Source organism: Neoarius graeffei, chromosome 7 (assembly GCF_027579695.1).
Source record: "Neoarius graeffei isolate fNeoGra1 chromosome 7, fNeoGra1.pri, whole genome shotgun sequence".
Lineage (NCBI taxonomy): Eukaryota > Metazoa > Chordata > Actinopteri > Siluriformes > Ariidae > Neoarius > Neoarius graeffei.
In genome coordinates, this window is record NC_083575.1 from 25,383,330 (window position 1) to 25,407,764 (window position 24,435).

Sequence of the window (24,435 nt, forward strand, 5' to 3'; positions counted from 1 at the left end):
AATAGAAGCAAAAGATTGCTGGAACTTGTACAAGGAAAATCCTTCCACCTGTTTCCTTGCCTGTGGATAGCTTATTTTCTTAGTGACCCTAATCCTTAGAAATTCTCTCTCTTTAATCCATACAGGGCAGTCCTTTGATGAGGCTGGATGGTTTCCTTGCCCATCTTCTCCACAGGTACAGCAAACTGATTTATTTTTGCAACTAGCAGAGCCATGGCCAAATTTTTGGCAATTGAAGCATCTCAAAGGGTTAGGGATGTACTTATCCACCTGCACACTTAAGTATCTGATTAGGATTCTTTCAGGATGGTCATGTAGATTGAAGGTCAAGATGTAGGTACCAGTTTTTATGATTTTATCATCCCTTTTCAAGGTAATTCCCCTTACATGAGTCATGCCTTGCTCTTTCAATTCAGTAGCTATGTCAGCTTCTTCCATATCATGGAGGTCTCTAGTGCGGATTACTCCTTTGCAGCTATTCAGATGGGGGTGAGGGAAGGTCCGCATAGGTACTCCTGCTAAACTATTACAGTGTAATAAATTGTCTGCATGAGACTTTCTTGAACATTCAACTAAAATCTGACCAGATCGCAGTTTCTTAACATCTTTAACAGCCCCCGCTATTCCTGAGATTCCTTTCTGAATCGCAAAACGGGACAACTTAGCGAGGGGCATGTCTGGTGTTGCAGATTCCAGAACTATAAATTTGGGCCAGTTATTTATTTTAGGGGGGTATATCAATGCCATTTCAGAGCCGTTATCCAAGTCTTGATCCATGAATCTTCTGTTATTGGGTTGATCAGTAGCCATATTTGTGGATAAAAATTCATCATCTCTGCTCCTCACCCACCTCGGAGCCCAACTAGGGGATGCACAGAGCTGCGGTTCTCCTCCAGATATGCATCAAGGATACAGGGATGGTATACTCGAGCAATTTAAACAAAAATGTTCATATCACTCGATTGACCCTCAGCCAAAGTCTTTAAGAAAAAAGGCTTTGACAAGCCGATTGATTGGATCGGGCCATTCCAACCTCCCGTCTAAGTGAAGTAGGAGCCAAAGCACTGTGTTGGACTTGTGAGAGCCGCAGCCAGCCACATTCCTCAAGTACCAGGCAATCGTCCTCCACTGACACGGGTAGCAACTTGCGGCAAACAAGTTGCCCCATTTGTCGCCTCTTACGATCAGCAAGGGGGTGCTAGGGACCTATTCTACCCCGGGACCCCATGGGGGGCTCTCAGAAGTAAAGATGGGAAGAGGATCACCAATCCCCCTAATTCTGCGCCGACAAATAGTGGAGCAATATCAGAAAGGAGTTCGACAGTGTAAAATTGCAAAGAGTTTGAACAGATCATTATCTACAGTGCATAATATCATCAAAAGATTCAGAGAATCTGGAAGAATCTCTGTGCGTAAGGGTCAAGGCCGGAAAACCATACGGGGTGCCCGTGATCTTCGGGCCCTTAGACGGCACTGCATCACATACAGGCATGCTTCTGTATTGGAAATCACAAAATGGGCTCAGGAATATTTCCAGAGAACATTATCTGTGAACACAATTCACCGTGCCATCCGCCGTTGCGAGCTAAAACTCTATAGTTCAAAGAAGAAGCCGTATCTAAACATGATCCAGAAGCGCAGACGTCTTCTCTGGGCCAAGGCTCATTTAAAATGGACTGTGGCAAAGTGGAAAACTGTTCTGTGGTCAGACGAATCAAAATTTGAAGTTCTTTATGGAAATCAGGGATGCCGTGTCATTCGGACTAAAGAGAAGGACGACCCGAGTTGTCATCAGCGCTCAGTTCAGAAGCCTGCATCTCTGATGGTATGGGGTTGCATTAGTGCGTGTGGCATGGGCAGCTTACACATCTGGAAAGACACCATCAATGCTGAAAGGTATATCCAGGTTCTAGAGCAACATATGCTCCCATCCAGACGGCGTCTCTTTCAGGGAAGACCTTGCATTTTCCAACATGACAATGCCAAACCACATACTGCATCAATTACAGCATCATGGCTGCGTAGAAGAAGGGTCCGGGTACTGAACTGGCCAGCCTGCAGTCCAGATCTTTCACCCATAGAAAACATTTGGCGCATCATAAAACGGAAGATACGACAAAAAAGACCTAAGACAGTTGAGCAACTAGAATCCTACATTAGACAAGAATGGGTTAACATTCCTATCCCTAAACTTGAGCAACTTGTCTCCTCAGTCCCCAGACGTTTACAGACTGTTGTAAAGAGAAAAGGGGATGTCTCACAGTGGTAAACATGGCCTTGTCCCAACTTTTTTGAGATGTGTTATCATGAAATTTAAAATCACCTAATTTTTCTCTTTAAATGATACATTTTCTCAGTTTAAACATTTGATATGTCATCTATGTTCTATTCTGAATAGAATATGGAATTTTGAAACTTCCACATCATTGCATTCTGTTTTTTTACAATTTGTACTTTGTCCCAACTTTTTTGGAATCGGGGTTGTACACGCAAGCACAGCAAAGTTCCTCCTCTGCATTTAACCCATACACAAGCGAGCAATGAGTGCACACACATACCCAGAGCAGTGGGTGGCTATGCTACAGCACCCGGGGAGCAGTTGGGGGTTCGGTGCCTTGCTCAAGGGCACTTCAGCCATGATACAGAGGGAGGAGAAAGTGCTGTTCATTCACTCACCTGCCCTCACATTTTTCCTGCCGGTCCCAGGAATCGAACCAGCAACCCTTTGGGCCCAAGGCTGCTTTCTCTAAGGCAGCTGGGCCATAGAAGGTTCACGCTGCACGCTGCACGCTACACGCGTGTAAAGAAAAGTGGACAAACGTAGCATGACTTGCTCTGGGCCATAGAATGGCGTTCACGTTGCACGCTGCACACTTCACGCGTGAAGCGAGAAATGAACACTTTTTTCTAGGCGTGAAGATGGAAATTCCAGTCAATGCATGCGGTCACCGCCGCACCAGCCAATCAGAACGGGTCTAGGGAGATAACTCTATGCTTTCAGGGGAAAACTTCAGAAAAAATATAATTGAATGGTATAATTGAAAAATAGTTCTTCATCGGGATTGTCAAGCAGATTATAGAATGTTCGGTGAAATTCACCACGGGTTTCTCTCAGAAGGAAGTGTTCTCGGCTCCAAATTCTGTTCCTTTTTCTCTTCCTCTGTCTCAGTAAAAGCAGAATGAGGCAATCGTCGTCATCCGAAGAGTCCATATTGTTGGTTACTCGGTCAAAGTAGAACAGACGCAACACATGAACATCCAAGCATGAAGTTTAATGGCCCAGGGTCCGGTTCTTCACGTGAACGTGTAGCGTGCAGCGTGAACCTTCTATGGCCCAGCTGCCTAATCTTCAGGCCATGGCTGCCCCTATGTTTACAAAGTACAATGCCTGACCAAAAAAAGTCATCATTTGGATTGGCTAATTACTACAGCGATCAGTCTTTCAGCTAGGAACAATTATTTTAACCCTAACTGATACAGTGAGTAGTTTCTCTTTTCTTCAACGAACATGTCGGAAGATGTTCCTGTGTTTAAGAAGGGTCAACTTTTTGGCCCTATTGGAGATTTATGAAATCCTGGAAGGATAGTGGTGAACCGTCAACTTTGTGGAAGAAATGTGGTCGAAAAAAAAATCAAGTGACGCTGATTGGAGATCACGTACACGCTTGGTGAAGATGAATCCCAAAAAATTCGACAGCTGAATTATGCTATGTTTAATAGTGACCGTAAGAGCAAGGAGCATAAAGACCGGACTCTGGAGCAATGGAAAAAGGTCATGTAGTTTGATGAATCCAGATTTACCCAATACCAGAGCGATGGGCGTGTCAGGATAAGAAGGGATGCTCATGAAGCGATGCACCCATCATGCATCGTGGCCACTGTACAAGCCTCTGGAGGCAGTGTTGTGATCTGTGGTTGCTTCAGTTGGTCAGATCGAGGCTCAGCACTGTTATGGGGCAGTAAAATGAAGTCAGCTGGCAACCTGAATGTACTGAATGACCAGGTTATGACATCAATGTATTTTTTTCTTCCCTGATGGCACAGGCATAAAATTAGGGCTCAGATAGTGAAAGTGTGGTTCAGGAAGCATGAGGAATCATTTTCACACATGAACTGGCCACCAAAGAGTCCTGACCTTAAAGTGCATATCACAGGTAAATTCAGGAGCAAGATCAATGTAATTCTCCTATTTTATATTAAACTTTGGTCAAATATCTGTCACATTTTGCATTTTGTGCAATTTTTTACCTTGTGCAATACCAGAAAAATTCATTTGAAATCAAGCCATTTGAGGTGAATTGGTCCGCCTCTGAAAAAACTTGGCATTTGGATTTCCCGGCAAACATTGATTTTCGTGCAATAATTTATAATGTGCAGTACTTTATAAAGCCTAGGTCACAACCGGACGTACGATTTTTTTGGCCGTGCGATTTTTGGCCTTTCCCAAATCGCTGCGTTTTTTTTTTTTTTGTTCGTGGAGAAAGACGCACGTTAGCCGTAAGTTTGTCTTGCAACCTGAAAAAAAACGTAAGCACCCGTAGAGTTTGTTTGACATGACAAAGAACCTCTGCAGCCAGTCTACGGCTCGAAAATCAGCACGTCACACGCGCGCCCTCCGTGCGTTTCTTGCGTTTTTTTGCACGTAGACTGGCCGTAGGAGCGCCTACGGCCGGTTGTGACCAAGGCTTAAGGGACTCTCTCTGTGCAATACTTTTATAATATGCAATACCTCACTCCATAATGTGAAACACAACATATTCACCTCACCTCAGGACTGTGCACCTTAAGCCTCGGTCACAACCGGCCGTACGTGCTCCTACGGCCGGTCTACATGCAAAAAACGCAAGAAACGCACGGAGGGCGCACGTGTGACGTGCTGATTTTCGAGCCGTAGACCGGCTGCAGAGGTTCTTTGTCATGTCAAACAAACTCTACGGGCGCTTACGTTTTTTTTTCAGGTTGCAAGACAAACTTACGGCCAACGTGCGTCTTTCTCCATGAACAAAAAAAAAAAAAAACCGCAGCGATTTGGGAAACGCCAAAAATCGCACGGCCAAAAAATCGTACGTCTGGTTGTGACCTAGGCTTTACATACAGCACATGCACCTCAGGACTGTGCACCTACCTTGCCTTGCAATACTTCATAAATGTGTAATATTTTATTTTATAATGTGAATCTCTCGTGCAATAATTTATGTGCGCAATGAGCAATACCTCACTCCATAATGTGTAACACAACACACACACCTCAGGACTGTGCACCTTACCCCCCTGACACACTCCCCCCCCCCCCCCCCCCTTTTTTTTCTCCCCCCTTCCTCTCTCTCTCTCTCCTCTCTCTCACTCTACACGCTGTTTTGCACTGTTATTGGAGATGCTTTAATCTCATTGTACATGTGTATAGTGACAATAAAGGCATTCTATTCTATTTTCGTGACGTCGTGTGCGAGACGCCTCCTTCTGAATCCTACGTCAGTGCTGGTTTGTTTGAGGAAACGATCTGGTGGTTTTCTGCAAATTTCTTCAACGTTATCGTGTAATTATTAAAATGGTGAACAGATGTATCGTAGGAGGGTGTAGCAACACCAATCTTGATGGGATTAGTACTCATCGTTTCCCAAAAGACCGGCCAATGAGAGAGAAATGGGAGCGCTTGGTCTACACAGGCTGTGCACTGAAACCGTGCAAAGCTCGCGCAGCCTGCTGGCACTTCTGCAGGTAACATCACGAATCTGGCTCCAGACTCCCTTGGGATTTTTCCAGACGCGTTTTGTTATTTTATTTTTTTCTGCTGTAGACAGATGGCCTTGTGCAAAATTACCCTTCTGGATGAGTGTGTAAAGGGACATTCTTTCATATTAAAAACCCCTGAAATTGGTCCAGAATATGCACTTTAACCCCATTGAAGGTCTTTGTGATGTGCTGGAGAAGACTTTACAGAGCGGTTTAACTCTCCTGTCGTCAAGACAAGAGCCTAATGAAAAATTCATGCAACTTTGGACAGCTTAATGATGTTGCATAAGGTTGTTGAAACAATGCCATGGTGAGGTGAATGTGTGCTGTAATCAAAGGTAAAGGTGGTATGACCAAATATTAGTGTGTGACTTGATAATTTTTATCAAGAACACAAGCAAAAAGAAGCAGTGGTATTACATCTTCAAGAAATACACACGAAGAGAATGGTTGTGGATGGAATTTGCATTTATGAGATGTAACTCTGGCCTGAGAAGAGTTTTCAAAATGAAGAACAACATGCACAAGAAAGGACAAACAATACTGATCAGTGAATGAGCTTTGGAAGAAAATGGTGATCAGTGATTGTTTAGTCGGAACAATGACGTTTCGTGGTTGGTCATTGGGAAACATGGGTGATCAGTGTGTGGTTGTTGGCAAATAACAGTGATTGGTCGTTTGGAATAATGGTGATAAGTGATATGTCTGAAGGTTCTCAGTCATCCAGGTCATAGTAAACCGTGTGTGCTAAAAGAAGGCAACTGGACTTGCTTGAAATTCTTGAAGACGTTTCACCTCTCATCCGAAAGGCTTCTTCAGTTCCGTCTGACTAGTGCGGAGTTCCAGGTATTTATCCTCTAGTGGACCAAAAGCAACCCTAAGGAGAGTCGTTAAGGTCACCTGGGCTGTTGAGTCATCCTGTAGGTGTTGGAACGACCATCACTGAACAGAGAAGGTGGTCTGAGGCCAAGTTTACATTAGACCGTATCTGTCTCGTTTTCTTCGCGGATGCACTGTCTGTTTACATTAAAACGCCTGGAAACGGGAATCCGCCAGGGTCCACGTATTCAATCCAGATCGTGTCTGATCCGGTGCTGTGTAAACATTGAGATACACGGATACGCTGTGCTGAGCTCTAGCTGGCGTCGTCATTGGACAACGTCACTGTGACATCCACCTTCCTGATTCGCTGGCGTTGGTCATGTGACGCGACTGCTGAAAAACGGCGCGGACTTCCGCCTTGTATCACCTTTCATTAAAGAGTATAAAAGTATGAAAATACTGCAAATACTGATGCAAATACTGCCCATTGTGTAGTTATGATTGTCTTTAGGCTTGCCATCCTTCCACTTGCAAGTGGTAAGTGATATGCACTGAGATCACACACACAGCGGCTCAGTCCCGAATCACTGCTCGTGCGCTATACTCGCGCGCTCTGTGAGCTGCGCAGGGCCGGAGTGCGCACCCTCCAGAGGGCACTCGCTGTTCAGGGCGGAGTGATTTGGAGCGCAGGATGCCTGTGGAGCCGAGCGTATCCGTGTATTGGTGTTGCTGTGTGCACGCGAATCGTATATTGGTGTTGCTGTGTGCACGCTAATCGTTTTAAAAACGTTAATCTGATGATTCGCTAATACGGTCTAATGTAAACCCCACCTGAGACACCACTCATCAGCCACCTACAATGTCGCCCTTGACACACTTCCCAGACAACTGAATACACATCCACACCAATTAGGCCCGGTCCACACGGCAACGGATTCAGGTGAATCTGATAAAATTGTTTATCGTTTCGGCCTGGCGTCCACACGGCACTGGCGTTTTGGGTGCCCCAAAACGAAATCTTTTGAGAACGGGTTCCGGAGTGGAAAAATCTGGCAACGGCCCCGTTGCGAAGTCGTCTGGATGAGTAGAACGGATTTGTTTACGATGATGTCACAACCACATGACTGTCAGTGCTTCACGCCGGGTAGAAGTGTAACGAACTCGATGCGAGTTGTCAACAAATCCTATAACTTGGTTCATGAAATGCGCTTACAAAATATTTTCACTGTGAATATTTATTGTGTAATGGTGCAAAGTGAGAGAGAGAGTGAGAGAATAGCCCTTAGGGCAGAGTCTTTAGTCCAAACACTGCGGAAGTACTGAGTATAACCAAACCGCGCACCGCCCGTGCGCTTTCCAAAAACAAAAACAATCCTGCCAGCAAACATAGGGGGGAGAAAAAAAAGGAGCGATCTCACCTCTTCAGATGTTGGTTTAAGTCCGACAATATATTCCTCAAAAAGGGCGTAGAAGAACAAAGCAATCCATCAACGTGTAGCATTCAATTTATTCCGGACCATTAAAGAATTCTGGAGGATATCAGAATGTTGGCGTACCGGCTTCCATCTACCCCCGTTCATTCCTCTTTCCGCATCTTTCGTTTTACGCTACTGATTAATAATCAAAACTTTGTGGCTGATGCTACAGAAGAAGGGGTTTATGTGCATGCGTCTACTTCTATTGTTCTGGTGTCTCCGATGGGACCGTCTTACAGCGCACGTAGAGGTGTGGCATGTGTATTGCATCGTTTTCAGCAAGCGTTGCATTGCCATATGAACCTGATATTTTACTGATCCGTTGCCCATGTGGACGCGATATTTAAAAAAAAAAATCTCGTTGCCGTTGTCGTGTGGATGTAGCCCAAAACTCTGACTTCAATGACTCACAGGATGACCGAAAGAACCAATGACCCACAACTCACCCTAATAACTCTCTAGGCTACTAACACCGTTCACACCTGGCTTCCAGTGACCAACACCTACAGGATGACTCAACAGCCCAGGTGACCTTAACGACTCTCCGTAGGGTTGCTTTTTGGTCCACTAGAGGATAAATACCTGGAACTCCGCACTAGTCAGACAGAACTGAAGAAGCCTTTCGGATGAGAGGTGAAACGTCTTCAAGTATTTCAAGCAAGTCCGGTTGCCTTCTTTTAGCATACACGATGTGATTTGTTGCTTGGCTCTTCTTCTGAAATAGTCACTAAAGGGGCCTTAAGATGTTTCCAAGTCTTGTAACAAAGTCGACAAGTTGGCAACATTTTTTGGACGTAACCTCAGTCTGGGCACAATGCCTGCAGCTCACACACACGTGATCATTACGGGAGTGAAAAAAGTCAGAGAAATTATGCTTAAATGAAGGTATAGATAATGTCTAATCTCACTCGATGTTATCCAATGTACTCAATTGAAAATGAAAAAAAAAAGTTCCAACAACCCCGATTCCCAAAAAGTTGAGACTCTGTAAAACATAAATAAAAACAGAATGTGAAGATCTGCAAATGACATACACGTTTCAGAGCAATATGCTGCCATCCAGACAAAATGTTTTTCAGGGAAGGCCTTCCTTCTTTCAGCGAGACAACGCCAAACTGCTTTCTGCACGTATTAAAACTGCATGGCTCCATAGTAAGAGTCCAGGTGCTAAACTGGCCTGCCTGCGGTCCAGACCTGTCTCCCGTTTAAACATTTGGTGCATTATGAAGCGCAAAATACGACAAAGATGACCCCGAATTGTTGGGCAACTGAAATTGTATATCAGGCAAGAATGGGACAACATTTCTCTTTCAAAACTGCAGCAATTGGTCTCCTCAGTTCCCAAACGATTACAGTGTTGTTAAAAGTAGAGGTGATGCAACACAGCGATAAACATGCCCCTGTTGCAACTTTTTTGAAACGTGTTGCTAACGTCAAACTCAAAATAAGCATATTTTTTCCAAAAAACAATTTCTCAGTTTCAACATATTGTCTTTGTACTATTTTCAAGGAAATATCAGGTTTCCGTGATTATGCAAATGATCGCATTCCATTTTTTAGTTTACACAGCGTCCCAACTTTTTTGGAATTGGGGTTGTATTTTAATTGTAGTCAAGTATTACCAATTAAAATGATAATGTTTGTCAGTAATGAAATTATGCTAGTCAGTCATAGTAGATGATAAATTGACCTAATTCTGGACAGGATTTTCGGCACTGATTAATTTGTCTGAACGTGTTAAACCTTAACCTGGATAAAATGCAAATAAAATATGTGAGACTGATGTACAGTATACATACAGTAGGTGTACACTACCGTTCAAAAGTTTGGGGTCACCCAGACAATTTTGTGTTTTCCATGAAAAGTCACACTTTTATTCACCACCATAAGTTGTAAAATGAATAGAAAATATAGTCAAGACACTTTTCTGGCCATTTTGAGCATTTAATCGACCCCACAAATGTGATGCTCCAGAAACTCAATCTGCTCAAAGGAAGGTCAGTTTTATAGCTTCTCTAAAGAGCTAAACTGTTTTCAGCTGTGCTAACATGATTGTACAAGGGTTTTCTAATCATCCATTAGCCTTCTGAGGCAATCAGTGCGTTTACATGCACATCCAAATCGAGCTACTGTCGGTAATCGAGCTAAGGGTCCCAGCAGGGGTGCCAGAGAAATCCAATCCTACATGCACACAAGGAAATCGAGCTATTGTGTGAGGTACATTGTGCACCCGAGCCACAGGTGGCGCTACATGCCCCATCGTGTTGGTACACTTCCGGTTGTCGTCATGAAGAGCTATTCAAGAGTATAAACAAAGTTATCAGTTCCGTGTTCACAAGAAGAACGACGACGAGGACAGCAACATTGATATATATATATATATATATATATATATATATATTTTTTTTTTTTTATCGCGAGATTAACGCTCTGTGACATGATGTAGGTTTTTCATAAGCTTTTGAAACTGCCAGGAACTTAGAACAGAACAGAGACTTTGCTTAGAAAAACGATAGCAGCTAGACTGTAATGCCACGCCCCGCACAGCCAGAGTCCTCTGCCCTCCCCCCAAAGAACCAGCGCGGGCAGCTCGCGCTGCCGCGCCTCGGGACGAAGAGCCACGGTGCTCGGCTTAGGTTTCGTTTTCCCATCGGCGGCTCCAGCCCGACTTTGCAGTGGCTGTGACGAGATGTGTTATACGGAGCCGTAGTAACTTGTCCCCTCACTTTTAATTACCCGAGCGCACGCCTTAACGCAAAGCGTGCGCACGGGTTATAACTCGTGCGCGCGCATTAATATCTCGTGCACACGCCTTGTTATTTTTTTATTCACCATGTCCCCTCTACGGCTCCGTAGTGTTATGATCTGCAATTAAAAAAAAAAAAAACATTGGTACAAAGCAAGCCCATTCACTTTTTTATGCTGATAAGATAATTACAATGGTTTTTCATGTGACAAAAATGTGCGATTAATTGCGAGTTAACTATGACAGTCGCGACATTAATCGTGATTAAATATTTTAATCGCTTGACAGCACTAATATATATATTAGTGCTGTCAAGCGATTAAAATATTTAATCGCGATTAATGTCGCGACTGTCATAGTTAACTCGCGATTAATCGCAATTTAATCGCACATTTTTGTCACATGAAAAACCATTGTAATTCTCTTATCAGCATAAAAAAGTGAATGGGCTTGCTCACCGTTCGAACTACGGGGGTACTCGGGGGATCCGAGATCCCCTGAAACAGACATGAGATCCCTTGAAAACATGATTTGGGAAATGTTGGGGGGTCTCTAAAATATTGGCAAAATGATGTTTATTGACATAGCAATCGTGTGTAACGGGAAGCATTTGCATATCCGAAGTGAGTGTGCGATGGAGATCCGCGCTCTGAGACAAGCGCAAGCACCCCCCCCCAAGGGAATAAAGGGACCCCCCGAAAATATCGGCATAGTTCGAACACTGGTTGTACCAGTGTTTTTTTTTTTTTATTGCAGAGCATAACATGTCTTGTCACAGCCACTGCAAAGTGGGGCTGGAGCCGCTGATGGGAAAACGAAACCTAAGCCGAGCACCGTGGCTCTTCGGGGGAGGGCAGAGGACTCTGGCTGTGCGGGGCGTGGCATCATGTCACAGAGCGTTAATCTCGCGATAAAAAAAATTATCGCCGTTAAAATTGAGTCAAGTTAACGCGTTAATAACGCGACATTTTTGACAGCACTAATATATATGTATTCAACTCCTTAAGCTGAATGAGCATGAACTCTATCTCCTCATTGCTCCAGAAGTGCACGTTTCTACTACTGTTGTCATGCCAACCGAGGCTGTTGTGTTTCCCGCTTGTGGTCTCGTCACTTCCGGAAGGGGCAGTGCTGAAGTAAGTAGCTCGACTACGTAGCTCGATAGGGTTTACATGCACTAAGTAGCTCGGCTACAATCGCATAATCTAGGTCGCGTAGCTCGATTACGAGAAATCCAGTTCGGTTTGATTTCAGCTGAGCTAAGGTGTTTCCATCGCATTTAGAACTTCGATTTCAGTCAAGCTACGGCAGAAATTCGATTTTCTCTATGTGCATGTAAACGCACTGAATGAGCAAACACACTGTACCATTAGAACACTGGAGTGAGAGTTGCTGGAAATGGGCCTCTATACACCTATGGAGATATTGCACCAAAAACCAGACATTTGCAGCTAGAATAGTCATTTAGCACATTAGCAATGTATAGAGTGGATTTCTGATTAGTTTAAAGTGATCTTCATTGAAAAGAACAGTGCTTTTCTTTCAAAAATAAGGACATTTCAGAGTGACCCCAAACTTTTGAACGGTAGTGTATGTAAGGGGTAGCAGCCTAGTGTGAAGAATGACTCCGTCTCTGCATACATAGCACAAACTTTTTTTTTTACACCACATCATGTTATAGAGAGAAAATAATTCAATCTAGTAACAAAGTACAACAACGAGACTTTTGCACCCCTGGAGAACGATCAGCATGTGCAGGTTCAGTCGAGTTTTGCTTTCCTCCAGCAGTCAGCGAGTGAAGAAATACATTTCATACCACTGAAATGACTGCACGTCTTGCTGAAGCAGTCTGCTTTAAATCATTACTAGCCACTATGTTGTGTTATGATGTACATTTCCATTAAATGATCGTACCCAAGCTTGGCTCCGATTTCTGTTCTCGTAAATGAATTCAAAATCAATCCCTGGCTATGAATCAAATCCTGACTTTTTTTTTTTTTATTTAAGAGTTCTATTAGACAGTATCTAATATTGAAAACATCAAACACTTATAAAATATTCAGAAACGCACACAACCTACAAACTTACATATGGTACACGTTATATACGTCACAAATTTACAGCATTCTATTCACAGGAAAATGTCACCGTAACACGCTTTGCCTTCACTCCAGAATGTAGTTGTCATATGGGAGCAGCACATGATGAGTCACACAATCTGGCCAAGAATGGAAGGAAAGGGGGAAAAAAAAAAGTTTGTTGACATTTTACCAAAAATACACTCTCGTAAACATTGCAACAGGTTCAGTCTCGGAATATAACCATTGCAGATGCACAGTAAGACACGTTGGAGACGTCTTACCCAAAATCCACTGTTCCGATAGGCACTTGGTCCCTTCAGGCTTTTTGCCCTTGTATTCCCCGATGCAGATGCTGGCCTGGCGAACGCTCCTGCACACGGCGCCCCCGCACAGCTGGATGAGCTCCGTGAGACTGTGGCAGGGTGGCTGAGACAGCGATGACACGAACATGAGCGGCTGCTCATGGAACAGATCCTGCTGGTGCTCTCCGGCCGAAAGATGCTGCTGTAACCGGCAGATCTATGGTACAAGAAACAGCCAAGAGAAAGGTCGCCATCTGAAACAAATTTTTGTCTGGAGAGATCTAATCTCTTGAGACAAAAACTCAACGGAGCTTTAGAGCATATTATATATCTTATGTACACTTTTCTGGCCACAAGTTTCAGGATCTTAAAAGGCTACAATTTGATCAAGGTTTCATGTGCTGGTGTCCAGCGGGAAAACACTTTTGAACAACACGGTGAGCTTTTTCAAGCAAGATATAAATCACTGGACTGCAAAAAGTTCATGGTATCTTGTCTTGAAAAGTTATTAAGTGTAATATGATTACGGTGGGGCAGCACGGTGGTGTAGTGGTTAGCGCTGTCGCCTCACAGCAAGAAGGTCCAGGTTCGAGCCCCGTGGCCGGCGAGGGCCTTTCTGTGCGGAGTTTGCGTGTTCTCCCCGTGTCCGCATGGGTTTCCTCCGGGTGCTCCGGTTTCCCCCACAGTCCAAAGACATGCAGGTTAGGTTAACTGGTGACTCTAATTTGACTGTAGGTGTGAATGAGTGTGTGAATGGTTGTCTGTGTCTATGTGTCAGCCCTGTGATGACCTGGCGACTTGTCCAGGGTGTACCCCGCCTTTCACCCGTAGTCAGCTGGGATAGGCTCCAGCTTGCCTGCGACCCTGTAGAACAGGATAAAGCGCCTAGAGATAATGAGATGATTACGGTGCCCTCCGCAATTACGGTCATTAGGGTGCATCAGTTGCCCCCTAAAAATTAAAAGTTCCTTGGATCATGATGCATTTTTGTTTTATGTTCCTTTTGGTAAGAAAACACACTGGGTGAAATATTTTGACAAAATTCAAAAGTTTAATGGTGGCACCAGGAGCTCAAAGTTATGGAAAAAGCTGCTATTTTATGACAAAATTTCAATCACTTTTCATGAAACATTATGGCACCTTATAGAGTATACCAAATATCTTAGATACACATTTTTAGTACATATTCTAAATATATTATCAAGCACAGTTTGAGTTTTAGCTGTTCATTGAATCATTGTTCAACTACTTTTAAACAATACAAATGTATTATGAATCACATTAATGCCTCTCAATCCCTTGCAAAGGTTCTTAACATGATCTCTGGCTCACAAGAAATCAATAAATGGAGTCCAACATTGTGATTCAAACCTTACGCGAAAACATAAAATAAGCGTTTTTTGGCAAAAAATGAACCTCATGGTGCCACCATTAGACTTCTGAATATGGTCAAAAAATTTTACAGGATGTCTATCGGTGAAAAGGAACACCCAAACAAAAATGCATCAGATTTTATGAAAGTGAGGGCAACTGATGCACCCTAACGGTCATCCCTGGTAAAGATTAGTAAAAAGGTCTAGGGAAAAAAATCCACCTTTTGGTGAAGTCGCTTCAGCTCACACTAGAAAAAAAAAAAGAGAAAGCAAATTTTGAGTAGAAAAATTTATTCAGAGAAAAACAAATCCCTCACCAAGAAATAATTAAAAAAAAAACCCCACACGTGCTACAATTATTGCCTCCGCTGGAAATGACAGCGAAAACAATGTAACTGAAGTGTGCTTCCCATTTAAATTGGACAGCATGTTTGAGTTGAATGGCGTGTGTAGGAACTTTCAAGCTGTAATCCATGACTTCCTGATTCACTCGGGAACAAATACGCAGTGACACAGACCAATTCCCTTAGTCATCCATCAACATGGGAAAGATAAGAGAACACACAAACCAAATGAGGGAGAAGTGAAAAACCTTCATAAGCCGGGGAATGGTTATAAAAAAAGAGCTACTCGCCTGAAAACGCCCATTTCTACCGTTAAGGCAAAAATAATCTCATCTCATCATCTCTAGCTGCTTTATCCTGTTCTACAGGGTCGCAGGCAAGCTGGAGCCTATCCCAGCTGACTACGGGTGAAAGGCGGGGTACACCCTGGACAAGTCGCCAGGTCATCACAGGGCTGACACATAGACACAGACAACCATTCACACTCACATTCACACCTACGCTCAATTTAGAGTCACCAGTTAACCTAACCTGCATGTCTTTGGACTGTGGGGGAAACCGGAGCACCCGGAGGAAACCCACGCGGACACGGGGAGAACATGCAAACTCCGCACAGAAAGGCCCTCGCCGGCCACGGGGCTCGAACCCGGACCTTCTTGCTGTGAGGCGACAGCGCTAACCACTACAAAAAAATAAGAAAAATCCGACCTTTAATTCAGAGCAAAGCGCATCCTTCATGAAGAAATAATTATTTTCAACAAAAATACATGGCATTATTATTGGCACCCCTGCATTTGATACTTTGTACAGCCTCCCTTTGCCAGTAAAACAGCACCGAGTCTCTCCAATAACATTTTATAAGGTTAGAGATACAGAGCGGGCGGCACGGTGGTGTAGTGGTTAGCACTGTCGCCTCACAGCAAGAAGGTCCGGGTTCGAGCCCCGGGGCCGGCGAGGGCCTTTCTGTGCGGAGTTTGCATGTTCTCCCCGTGTCCGCGTGGGTTTCCTCTGGGTGCTCCGGTTTCCCCCACAGTCCAAAGACATGCAGGTTAGGTTAACTGGTGACTCTAAATTGACCGTAGGTGTGAATGTGAGTGTGAATGGTTGTCTGTGTCTATGTGTCAGCCCTGTGATGACCTGGCGACTTGTCCAGGGTGTACCCCGCCTTTCACCCGTAGTCAGCTGGGATAGGCTCCAGCTTGCCTGCGACCCTGTAGAAGGATAAAGCGGCTAGAGATAATGAGATGAGATGAAGCGACTTCACCAAAAGGTGGATTTTTTAACCACTTTTTACCAATCTTTACAAGGGGTGCCAATAATTGTAGAGGGCACTGTATATTCTTCAGAATGAATGGTTAGTGTTCCAAACAGATATAGATACTAATAAAATGCACACTTCATTATATTTGTCTATCGTTAGTGGTTTGGTCCAATAGCTGGACTGAAACACTGCCACACTGAGCTCCAAAATAAAACCACGTTTCTGTTAGATTTTGATATAAACTTGCCTGAAATTCACAAAAACAATGTTTTCAAGTTGTTCAGTGTTCTTAAAGGAGCTTTCTCCCTTATTTTGAGAAGAAAAGCCGAACATTTCCGCAACGTTTACGCAGGCATTACAATAAAACGCTGCTGAAAGGACTATTTTGACGCACCGCATCCCGGCTTCTTTGTCGATTCCGAGTCCAGGAAAGCTTTCTGATCTTTCTAAAAATGCAACACCCTATAACTAAAGTAAAACTGATAAAATATGTTTAGGTTGGTATTGTCTATAAACAACAGTTCTCGAATTTGGGGAAAAATTGTTGTTTTGAAAGATACACGACATGCGGACACCTACACATCGCTCCCACGTTTTCTGTTCGATTTTGGAGCATGACCGTTTGTTTGTTTTAAACCCATTCAGGCATATGCACATCAGTGAAGTCAGGTGCATATGCCTGTCGTATACTAAGCGGATAAGAAAGCCACGCAGAAGGCATTCCAGTTCATCCCAAAGGTGTTTAGCGGAGTTGAGGTCCGGGCTCTGTTGCCACTTTTCCACCAAAGCAGTTCCAGGGCTGGTTCGGGGCCAGTGCTTAGTTTGGAACCGGGTTTTCTGTTTCCACTGACAAAGAACTGGCTCTGGGCCAGAAAAACCGGTTCCAGGCTAGCACCAACTCTCTGCTGGGCCAGAGGAAAGAACCGCTTACGTCGTGGCTCAGGTGGATAAGGCGCCATACCATAAATCCAGGGACCCGGGTTCGATTCCGACCCGAGGTCATTTCCCGATCCCTCCCCATCTCTCTCTCTCTCTCCCACTCGTTTCCTGTCTCTAACACTGTCCTATCCAATAAAGGTGGAAAAAGCCCAAAAAATATCTTTAACAAAAAAAACTGTGACAATCAGAATGCAGCCACAACGCTTGAATCCAATATAACAATGTGAAAATGCGAATGAAGTCTCACACACAGAATCCAATGCAACAGTTTTTTTTTTTAATTATTATTTTCTCTGCTTAGGGAGTCACATTGTAAGCAGAATTGTTCAATTCCATCTTTGGTCAAACAACAATGCAGAAAACAACAGTTAAACAATGTGAACGCACGTACACCTGAAACCTCGGCTCACTCACTTGAAAGGTACGCTCGCTTGCACTTCTTAAAACACTTGGAACGATACCCACACACAAACAATACTATTCTCTCACATGCACGCAATAGAATATATCCTCTCTCTCTCTCTCTCACACAATATTCTCTTACATCTCGCAGATCTAGCCTCTTCTCCACGACCGTTAGTGGTGGCAGCGCTGAAATCGGATATTTGAAGCTGATGCTCGCGGCCTTTAGCAAAAGCAACGTGCTTGGCGCTCTTCATATGAGAGTCCACCGCTCTTATCCCCATTGTGCCCAACTTAAAAGTCTTACAGCATGCTACACAGCATGCCTCGTTGGCATCTTTGGGTACAGCTTTCAGCCACCACGAGTATTTTGCATCTTGCAGCCAGTTATCATTAAATTTACATTTACCCATTGTGGCTCGGACTACCTTCCATCAACAGATCAGGCACTGAGTGGTTGTAATGCACGCGCGTGTCTAGCAACCGGTGGATTCGGAGCCTGCGCGGTATAACTGTGAGCATCAAAAACGATTAAACTTTTTCCCCATCCAAAGTGTACCACATTTTAATGATATGACTGAGTAAAATCTCCATAAATTTCATCTCATCTCATTATCTCTAGCCGCTTTATCCTGTTCTACAGGGTCGCGGGCAAGCTGGAGCCTATCCTAGCTGACTACGGGTGAAAGGCGGGGTACACCCTGGACAAGTCGCCAGGTCATCACAGGGCTGACACATAGACACAGACAACCATTCACACTCACATTCACACCTACGCTCAATTTAGAGTCACCAGTTAACCTAACCTGCATGTCTTTGGACTGTGGGGGAAACCGGAGCACCCGGAGGAAACCCACGCGGACACGGGGAGAACATGCAAACTCCACACAGAAAGGCCCTCGCTGGCCACGGGGCTCGAACCTGGACCTTCTTGCTGTGAGGCGACAGCGCTAACCACTACACCACCGTGCCGCCCTCTCCATAAATTTAAGATTGAAAATTTAAGACCATGGGGTTTGAAATTTCAGACTTTTTAATGGCCTTATTTTAGGAAAATTAAATTTAAGACTTTTTAAGGACCCGCGGCCACCCTGTGGTAAAATCTTTTGCTCTTTCGCCATTTATCACTTCACAGGGAACCTGGAAGAAACTTTTCGGTTTCATGGTTTGTTTGACTCAAACAGCGCAAAACAACGCAACCGCAGGGCATTTTAACGACAAACAGGGCGCCCCAGTGACAGTAACGCTTTGTAAATAGTGAGCTTAGCTGACCACCACTTCACGTCTTGCATATCTAATGAGGCAGATGTGACATGGGATGCAACCCAGCAGCTGTACCCTACTAAAAATTAGCTTCAACTTGGGGGGGACCCCTTGCAGCCCACTGGATGGTGGTTCACAGTCCAGTAATGGGCCGTGGCCCAGTGGTTGAGAAACACTGGTGTAGGCCACTCAAAAATCTTCCACTGCAAATTTTGACAGTTTGGACCTTGTTTTGTGGCATTGCCATGCTTTAAAAATAGTTTTGGGCTCGGACCCTTAGTCCCAGTGGAGGAAAAGCCTTCATGTTAAGAATACAAAGGCATTTTAGACAATTGTCTGCTTCAACATTGAGGCAACCGCATGAAGAAGACCTGCATATGCGTGTGATTGTCAGGTTTCTACATACTTTTGGCCAGACAGAAAGATTGCCACAAAGTTTCACAGGATATCTGGAGGAGTCCAATTATTATGAACTCGAATTGAATGATGTAGCTCAGGAGTTATTTGTTGTCACACTGTCTTGCAAAAGTATTCATCCCCCTTGGTGTTTGTCCTGTTTTGTTGCATTACGAACTGGAATTAAAATGGATTTTTGGAGGGTTAGCACCATTTGATTTACACAACACGCCTACCACTTTAAGGGTGCACAATGTTTTTTATTGTGACACAAACAATAATGAAGATGAAAAAACAGAAATCTGTAGTGTGCATAAGTATTCACCCCCTTCGTATGAAACCCCTAAATAAGAGCTGCTCCAACCAATTCACTTCATAAGTCATGTAATTAGTTGATTAAGATCCACCTGTGTGCAATCAAAGTGTCACATGATCTGTCACATGGTGTCTGTATAAATCAACCTGTTCTGGAAGGACCCTGACTCTGCAACACTACTAAGCAAGCAACATGAAAACCAAGGAGCCTCCAAACAGGTCAGAGACAAAGTTGTGGAGAAGTATAGATCAGGGTTGGGTTATAAAAAATATCCCAAACTTTGAATATCCCACAGAGCACCATTAAATCCATTATAGCAAAATGGAAAGAATATGGCACCACTACAAACCTGACAAGAGAAGGCCGACCACCAAAACTCACAGACCGGGCAAGGAGGGCATTAATCAGAGATGCAACAAAGACACCAAAGAGAACACTGAAGGAGCTGCAAAGATCCACAGCGGAAATGGGAGTATCTGTCCATAGGACCACTTTAAGCCGTACACTCCACAGAGCGGGGCTTTATGGAAGAGTGGCCAGAACAAAAAAAGTCATTATTTAAGGGTAGTATCTCAATGGGCTGCGACAGCTTGTGACAAATTGCAAACGTCATTCGCGAGAGAGTTTCAAAAGTGTCTTGAAACATTCGCGGGGCTTCTCAATTTCCTCGCATGAGTCGCAAAGCGTCGCTCCTTCGTCGCTGAAATTTTGAACATGTTCAAAAAATTCGTGCGACAAAATTTCTCTCAAAATAGCCGCAAATGCGTCACTGGTGTCGCAAAGCCGTCACGAACCCTTCTCATGTCAGTTTCTGTGAGGCAGGAAGTGCGAGTTGAGACAGGAAGTGTGAGCCAATATCTCACTCGGCTGGGACAGCCTGCGACTAGTTGGAGACAACAATTGCGGTAAAATATGCAAATATCAATTCAGTGTAATTCCAAGTGAAAAATTGTCGCTAATTCACATATTTTATCGCAATTGTTGTCTCCAACTAGTCGCAGGCTGCTGCAGCCCAGTGAGATACTGGCTTAAGAAAACATGTTTGGAGTTTGCCCAACAGCATGTGGCAGACTCTCCAAAGACATGGAAGAAGATTCTCTGGTCAGATGAGACTAAAATCAATCTTTTTGGCCATCATGGGAAATGCCATGTGTGGCACAAAACCAACACCCTGAGAACACCAGTGAAGCATGGTGGTGGCAGCATCATGCTGTGGGGCTGTTTTTCATCTGCAGTGACAGGAAAGCTGGTCAGGACTGAAGGAAAGACGGATGGCACTAAATACAGGGCAATTCTGGAGGAAAACTTGTTTGAGTCAGCCAGAGGTTTGAGACTGGGATGAAGGTTCACGTTCCAGCAGGACAATGACCCTAAACATACTGCTAAAGCTACACTGGAGTGGTTTAAAGGAAAACATTTAAATGTCTTGGAATGGCCTAATCAAAGCCCAGACCTCAATCCAATTGAGACTCTGTGGCATAACTTGAAGATTGCTCTACACCAACACAACCTGTCTAAATTGAAGGAGTTAGAGCAGTTTTGCCTTGAGGAATGGGCAAAAATCCCAGTGGCTAGATGTGCTAAGCTAATAGAGACATACCCCAAGAGACTTGCAGCTGGAATTGCAGCAAAAGGTGGCTCTACAAAGTATTGACTTTGGGGGAGGGGACACCTATGCACACTCCAGATTTCTGTTTTTACATCTTAATTATTGTTTGTGTCACAATAAAATAATTTTCACCTTTTAAAGTGGTAGGCATGTTGTGTAAATCAAATGGTGCTAACCCCCCAAAAATCCATTTTAATTCCAGCTTGTAATGCGACAAAACAGGACAAACACCAAGGGGGATGAATACTTTTGCAAGACCCTGTATATTATGTGAATGGAAAATGACTTTGCAGCAGTTTTTTTTTCCGTGTTACTGGATACATAGTGGTAAAGTCCACAAACAAGTAAAAACAACAACGCTTCTGATAGAGACCACGCCCGCGTTAAACTCTGGATACAGATACACCCTTTTTAAAGAGTCTTACGGAGACTTTAAGCAATTAACAGCGAGTTAAAGAGATGATCTACAGGAGATGTTTTGTAACTGGTCATCTGCCCTGCCAGTCAAATTGTGTCTCTGGGAATTTAGGTGGGTCCTGGCCATGTCCGTTAATGAAATGTACCGACAAGAATGTAACTCTTAACATTCAAATATTCTCACCATGTTCCCTTCCAGGAACGTACTAAAACCTAGGAAAGAAAAGAGGTCCCATTTACCCAAGCTTGAATCAATCTGATCTCAATCGCAGCTTTAAATCAAAACCCAGAGAGTACAACAGACACACTAATGAAGTCCAAGCGTGCACAAACACAGACTGTCATAATATTTGTTCAGGTGTGCCAACAGTCACAGATGATAAGAGCTGAGCACAAGTTTGTCACGACTTGTGCACGCTGGAAAACACCAACATGATGATAAAACTCGCACGGCTTCGGGTGTTTATCTGAAACGCATTACAAAAGCTTTCGTTCGATATTCGACGTGAACACAAAGCTGCTCTTTCACAATCCTGACAACAATTTATTAACTTGAACTTTGAAATGAAGCAGACTTTGCATATCGCATGATGGGAACCTCATTGTGCGGGGTCTGTGTGCAAGATAGAAGTCTTGTGACACGGGCAGCCAAAGCCCTCGGTTTGGACCTGATGGGGGTAATACATCAAAGATCTCGCACAATGGCATCTTCTGCGCTTCGTTTGAGCTCCCTTGGCTCCAGTTTAAGGGCTGTGAATAGAAACAGGCAGCTTGAGCTGGCATTGACGCCACTGCTGAGGGCATTCGGGATGTGCTCCATGACCATTATGGGTCAGTGGCATGGCTGAAAGGGACAATCTGCTCTGCTTAACAAATACACCAGCACCATTTTAAGCACTGTGGAATTTAGGCTGGTGGAGTGCTTTTTTTTTTTTAAATACTTAAATCAAAACTGTTTTAAACTCACCAGGCACAGAGTACAACGGCATATTAGGACCAATGTAGGTTTGCTTGTTTATTAATAAATAAATAAATAAATAAATAAATACAACCCCGATTCCAAAAAAGTTGGGACAAAGTACAAATTGTAAATAAAAACGGAATGCAATAATTTACAAATCTCAAAAACTGATATTGTATTCACAATCGAACATAGGCAACATATCAAATGTCGAAAGTGAGACATTTTGAAATTTCATGACAGCAACACATCTCAAAAAAGTTGGGACAGGGGCAATAAGAGGCTGGAAAAGTTAAAGGGACAAAAAAGGAACAGCTGGAGGACCAAATTGCAACTCATTAGGTCAATTGGCAATAGGTCATTAACATGACTGGGTATAAAAAGAGCATCTTGGAGTGGCAGCGGCTCTCAGAAGTAAAGATGGGAAGAGAATCACCAATCCCCCTAATTCTGCGCTGACAAATAGTGGAGCAATATCAGAAAGGAGCTCGACAGTGTAAAATTGCAAAGAGTTTGAACATATCATCATCTACAGTGCATAATATCATCAAAAGATTCAGAGAATCTGGAAGAATCTCTGTGCGTAAGGGTCAAGGCCGGAAAACCATACTGGGTGCCCATGATCTTCGGGCCCTTAGACGGCACTGCATCACATACAGGCATGCTTCTGTATTGGAAATCACAAAATGGGCTCAGGAATATTTCCAGAGAACATTATCTGTGAACACAATTCACCGTGCCATCCGCCGTTGCCAGCTAAAACTCTATAGTTCAAAGAAGAAGCCGTATCTAAACATGATCCAGAAGCGCAGACGTCTTCTCTGGGCCAAGGCTCATTTAAAATGGACTGTGGCAAAGTGGAAAACTGTTCTGTGGTCAGACGAATCAAAATTTGAAGTTCTTTATGGAAATCAAGGACGCCGTGTCATTCGGACTAAAGAGGAGAAGGATGACCCGAGTTGTTATCAGCGCTCAGTTCAGAAGCCTGCATCTCTGATGGTATGGGGTTGCATTAGTGCGTGTAGCATGGGCAGCTTACACATCTGGAAAGACACCATCAGTGCTGAAAGGTATATCCAGGTTCTAGAGCAACATATGCTCCCATCCAGACGACGTCTCTTTCAGGGAAGACCTTGCATTTTCCAACATGACAATGCCAAACCACATACTGCATCAATTACAGCATCATGGCTGTGTAGAAGAAGGGTCCGGGTACTGAACTGGCCAGGCTGCAGTCCAGATCTTTCACCCATAGAAAACATTTGGCGCATCATAAAACGGAAGATACGACAAAAAAGACCTAAGACAGTTGAGCAACTAGAATCCTACATTAGACAAGAATGGGTTAACATTCCTATCCCTAAACTTGAGCAACTTGTCTCCTCAGTCCCCAGACATTTACAGACTGTTGTAAAGAGAAAAGGGGATGTCTCACAGTGGTAAACATGGCCTTATCCCAATTTTTTTGAGATGTGTTGTTGTCGTGAAATTTAAAATCACCTAATTTTTCTCTTTAAATGATACGTTTTCTCAGTTTAAACATTTGATATGTCATCTATGTTCTATTCTGAATAAAATATGGAATTTTGAAACTTCCACATCATTGCATTCCGTTTTTATTTACAATTTGTACTTTGTCCCAACTTTTTTGGAATCGGGGTTGTAAATAAATAAATAGCGCTGGGGAGGGTGGTAAGATTCCGAGGGGAAAAAACCCCCCTCAAATTTTCAAAATTAAAATCATAATTTTACAAGAACAAACTCGAATATTGTCGGATGTTGTGAAGTCACAAATTTACAAAAACAAAACTGAAAAATAGTGGTGGTGTTTTTTTTTTTTGGTCAAGGAAGCACACTGACTAGAAAGACTATATTTCCTAGAACTCTCGGCTCAGCCGTTTCAACGTAACAGATTTGTGCAGATGAGAAGACGCCACACGTTGCACGTTGAAAGTAACAGGAAACTGCTCTGGGAATAATTATACATTTAGAAAC

At 43.6% G+C, this 24,435-nt stretch overlaps 1 protein-coding gene across 1 annotated transcript in view; it reads right to left on the reverse strand.

The window, feature by feature from the left end:
• Positions 1–11,594: 11,594 nt before the first annotated feature.
• Positions 11,595–24,435, reverse strand: part of mcph1 (microcephalin 1) — a 132,227-nt gene continuing 119,386 nt past the window's right edge. Inside the window, exons 14-15 of the mRNA XM_060925450.1 lie at positions 13,139–13,376; positions 11,595–12,994 (exon numbers count right to left, since the gene is read on the reverse strand). Of these exons, the coding sequence (XP_060781433.1) occupies positions 12,942–12,994; positions 13,139–13,376 (291 nt within the window). The 3' untranslated portion in view covers positions 11,595–12,941. The remainder of the gene's footprint in view (positions 12,995–13,138; positions 13,377–24,435) is intronic.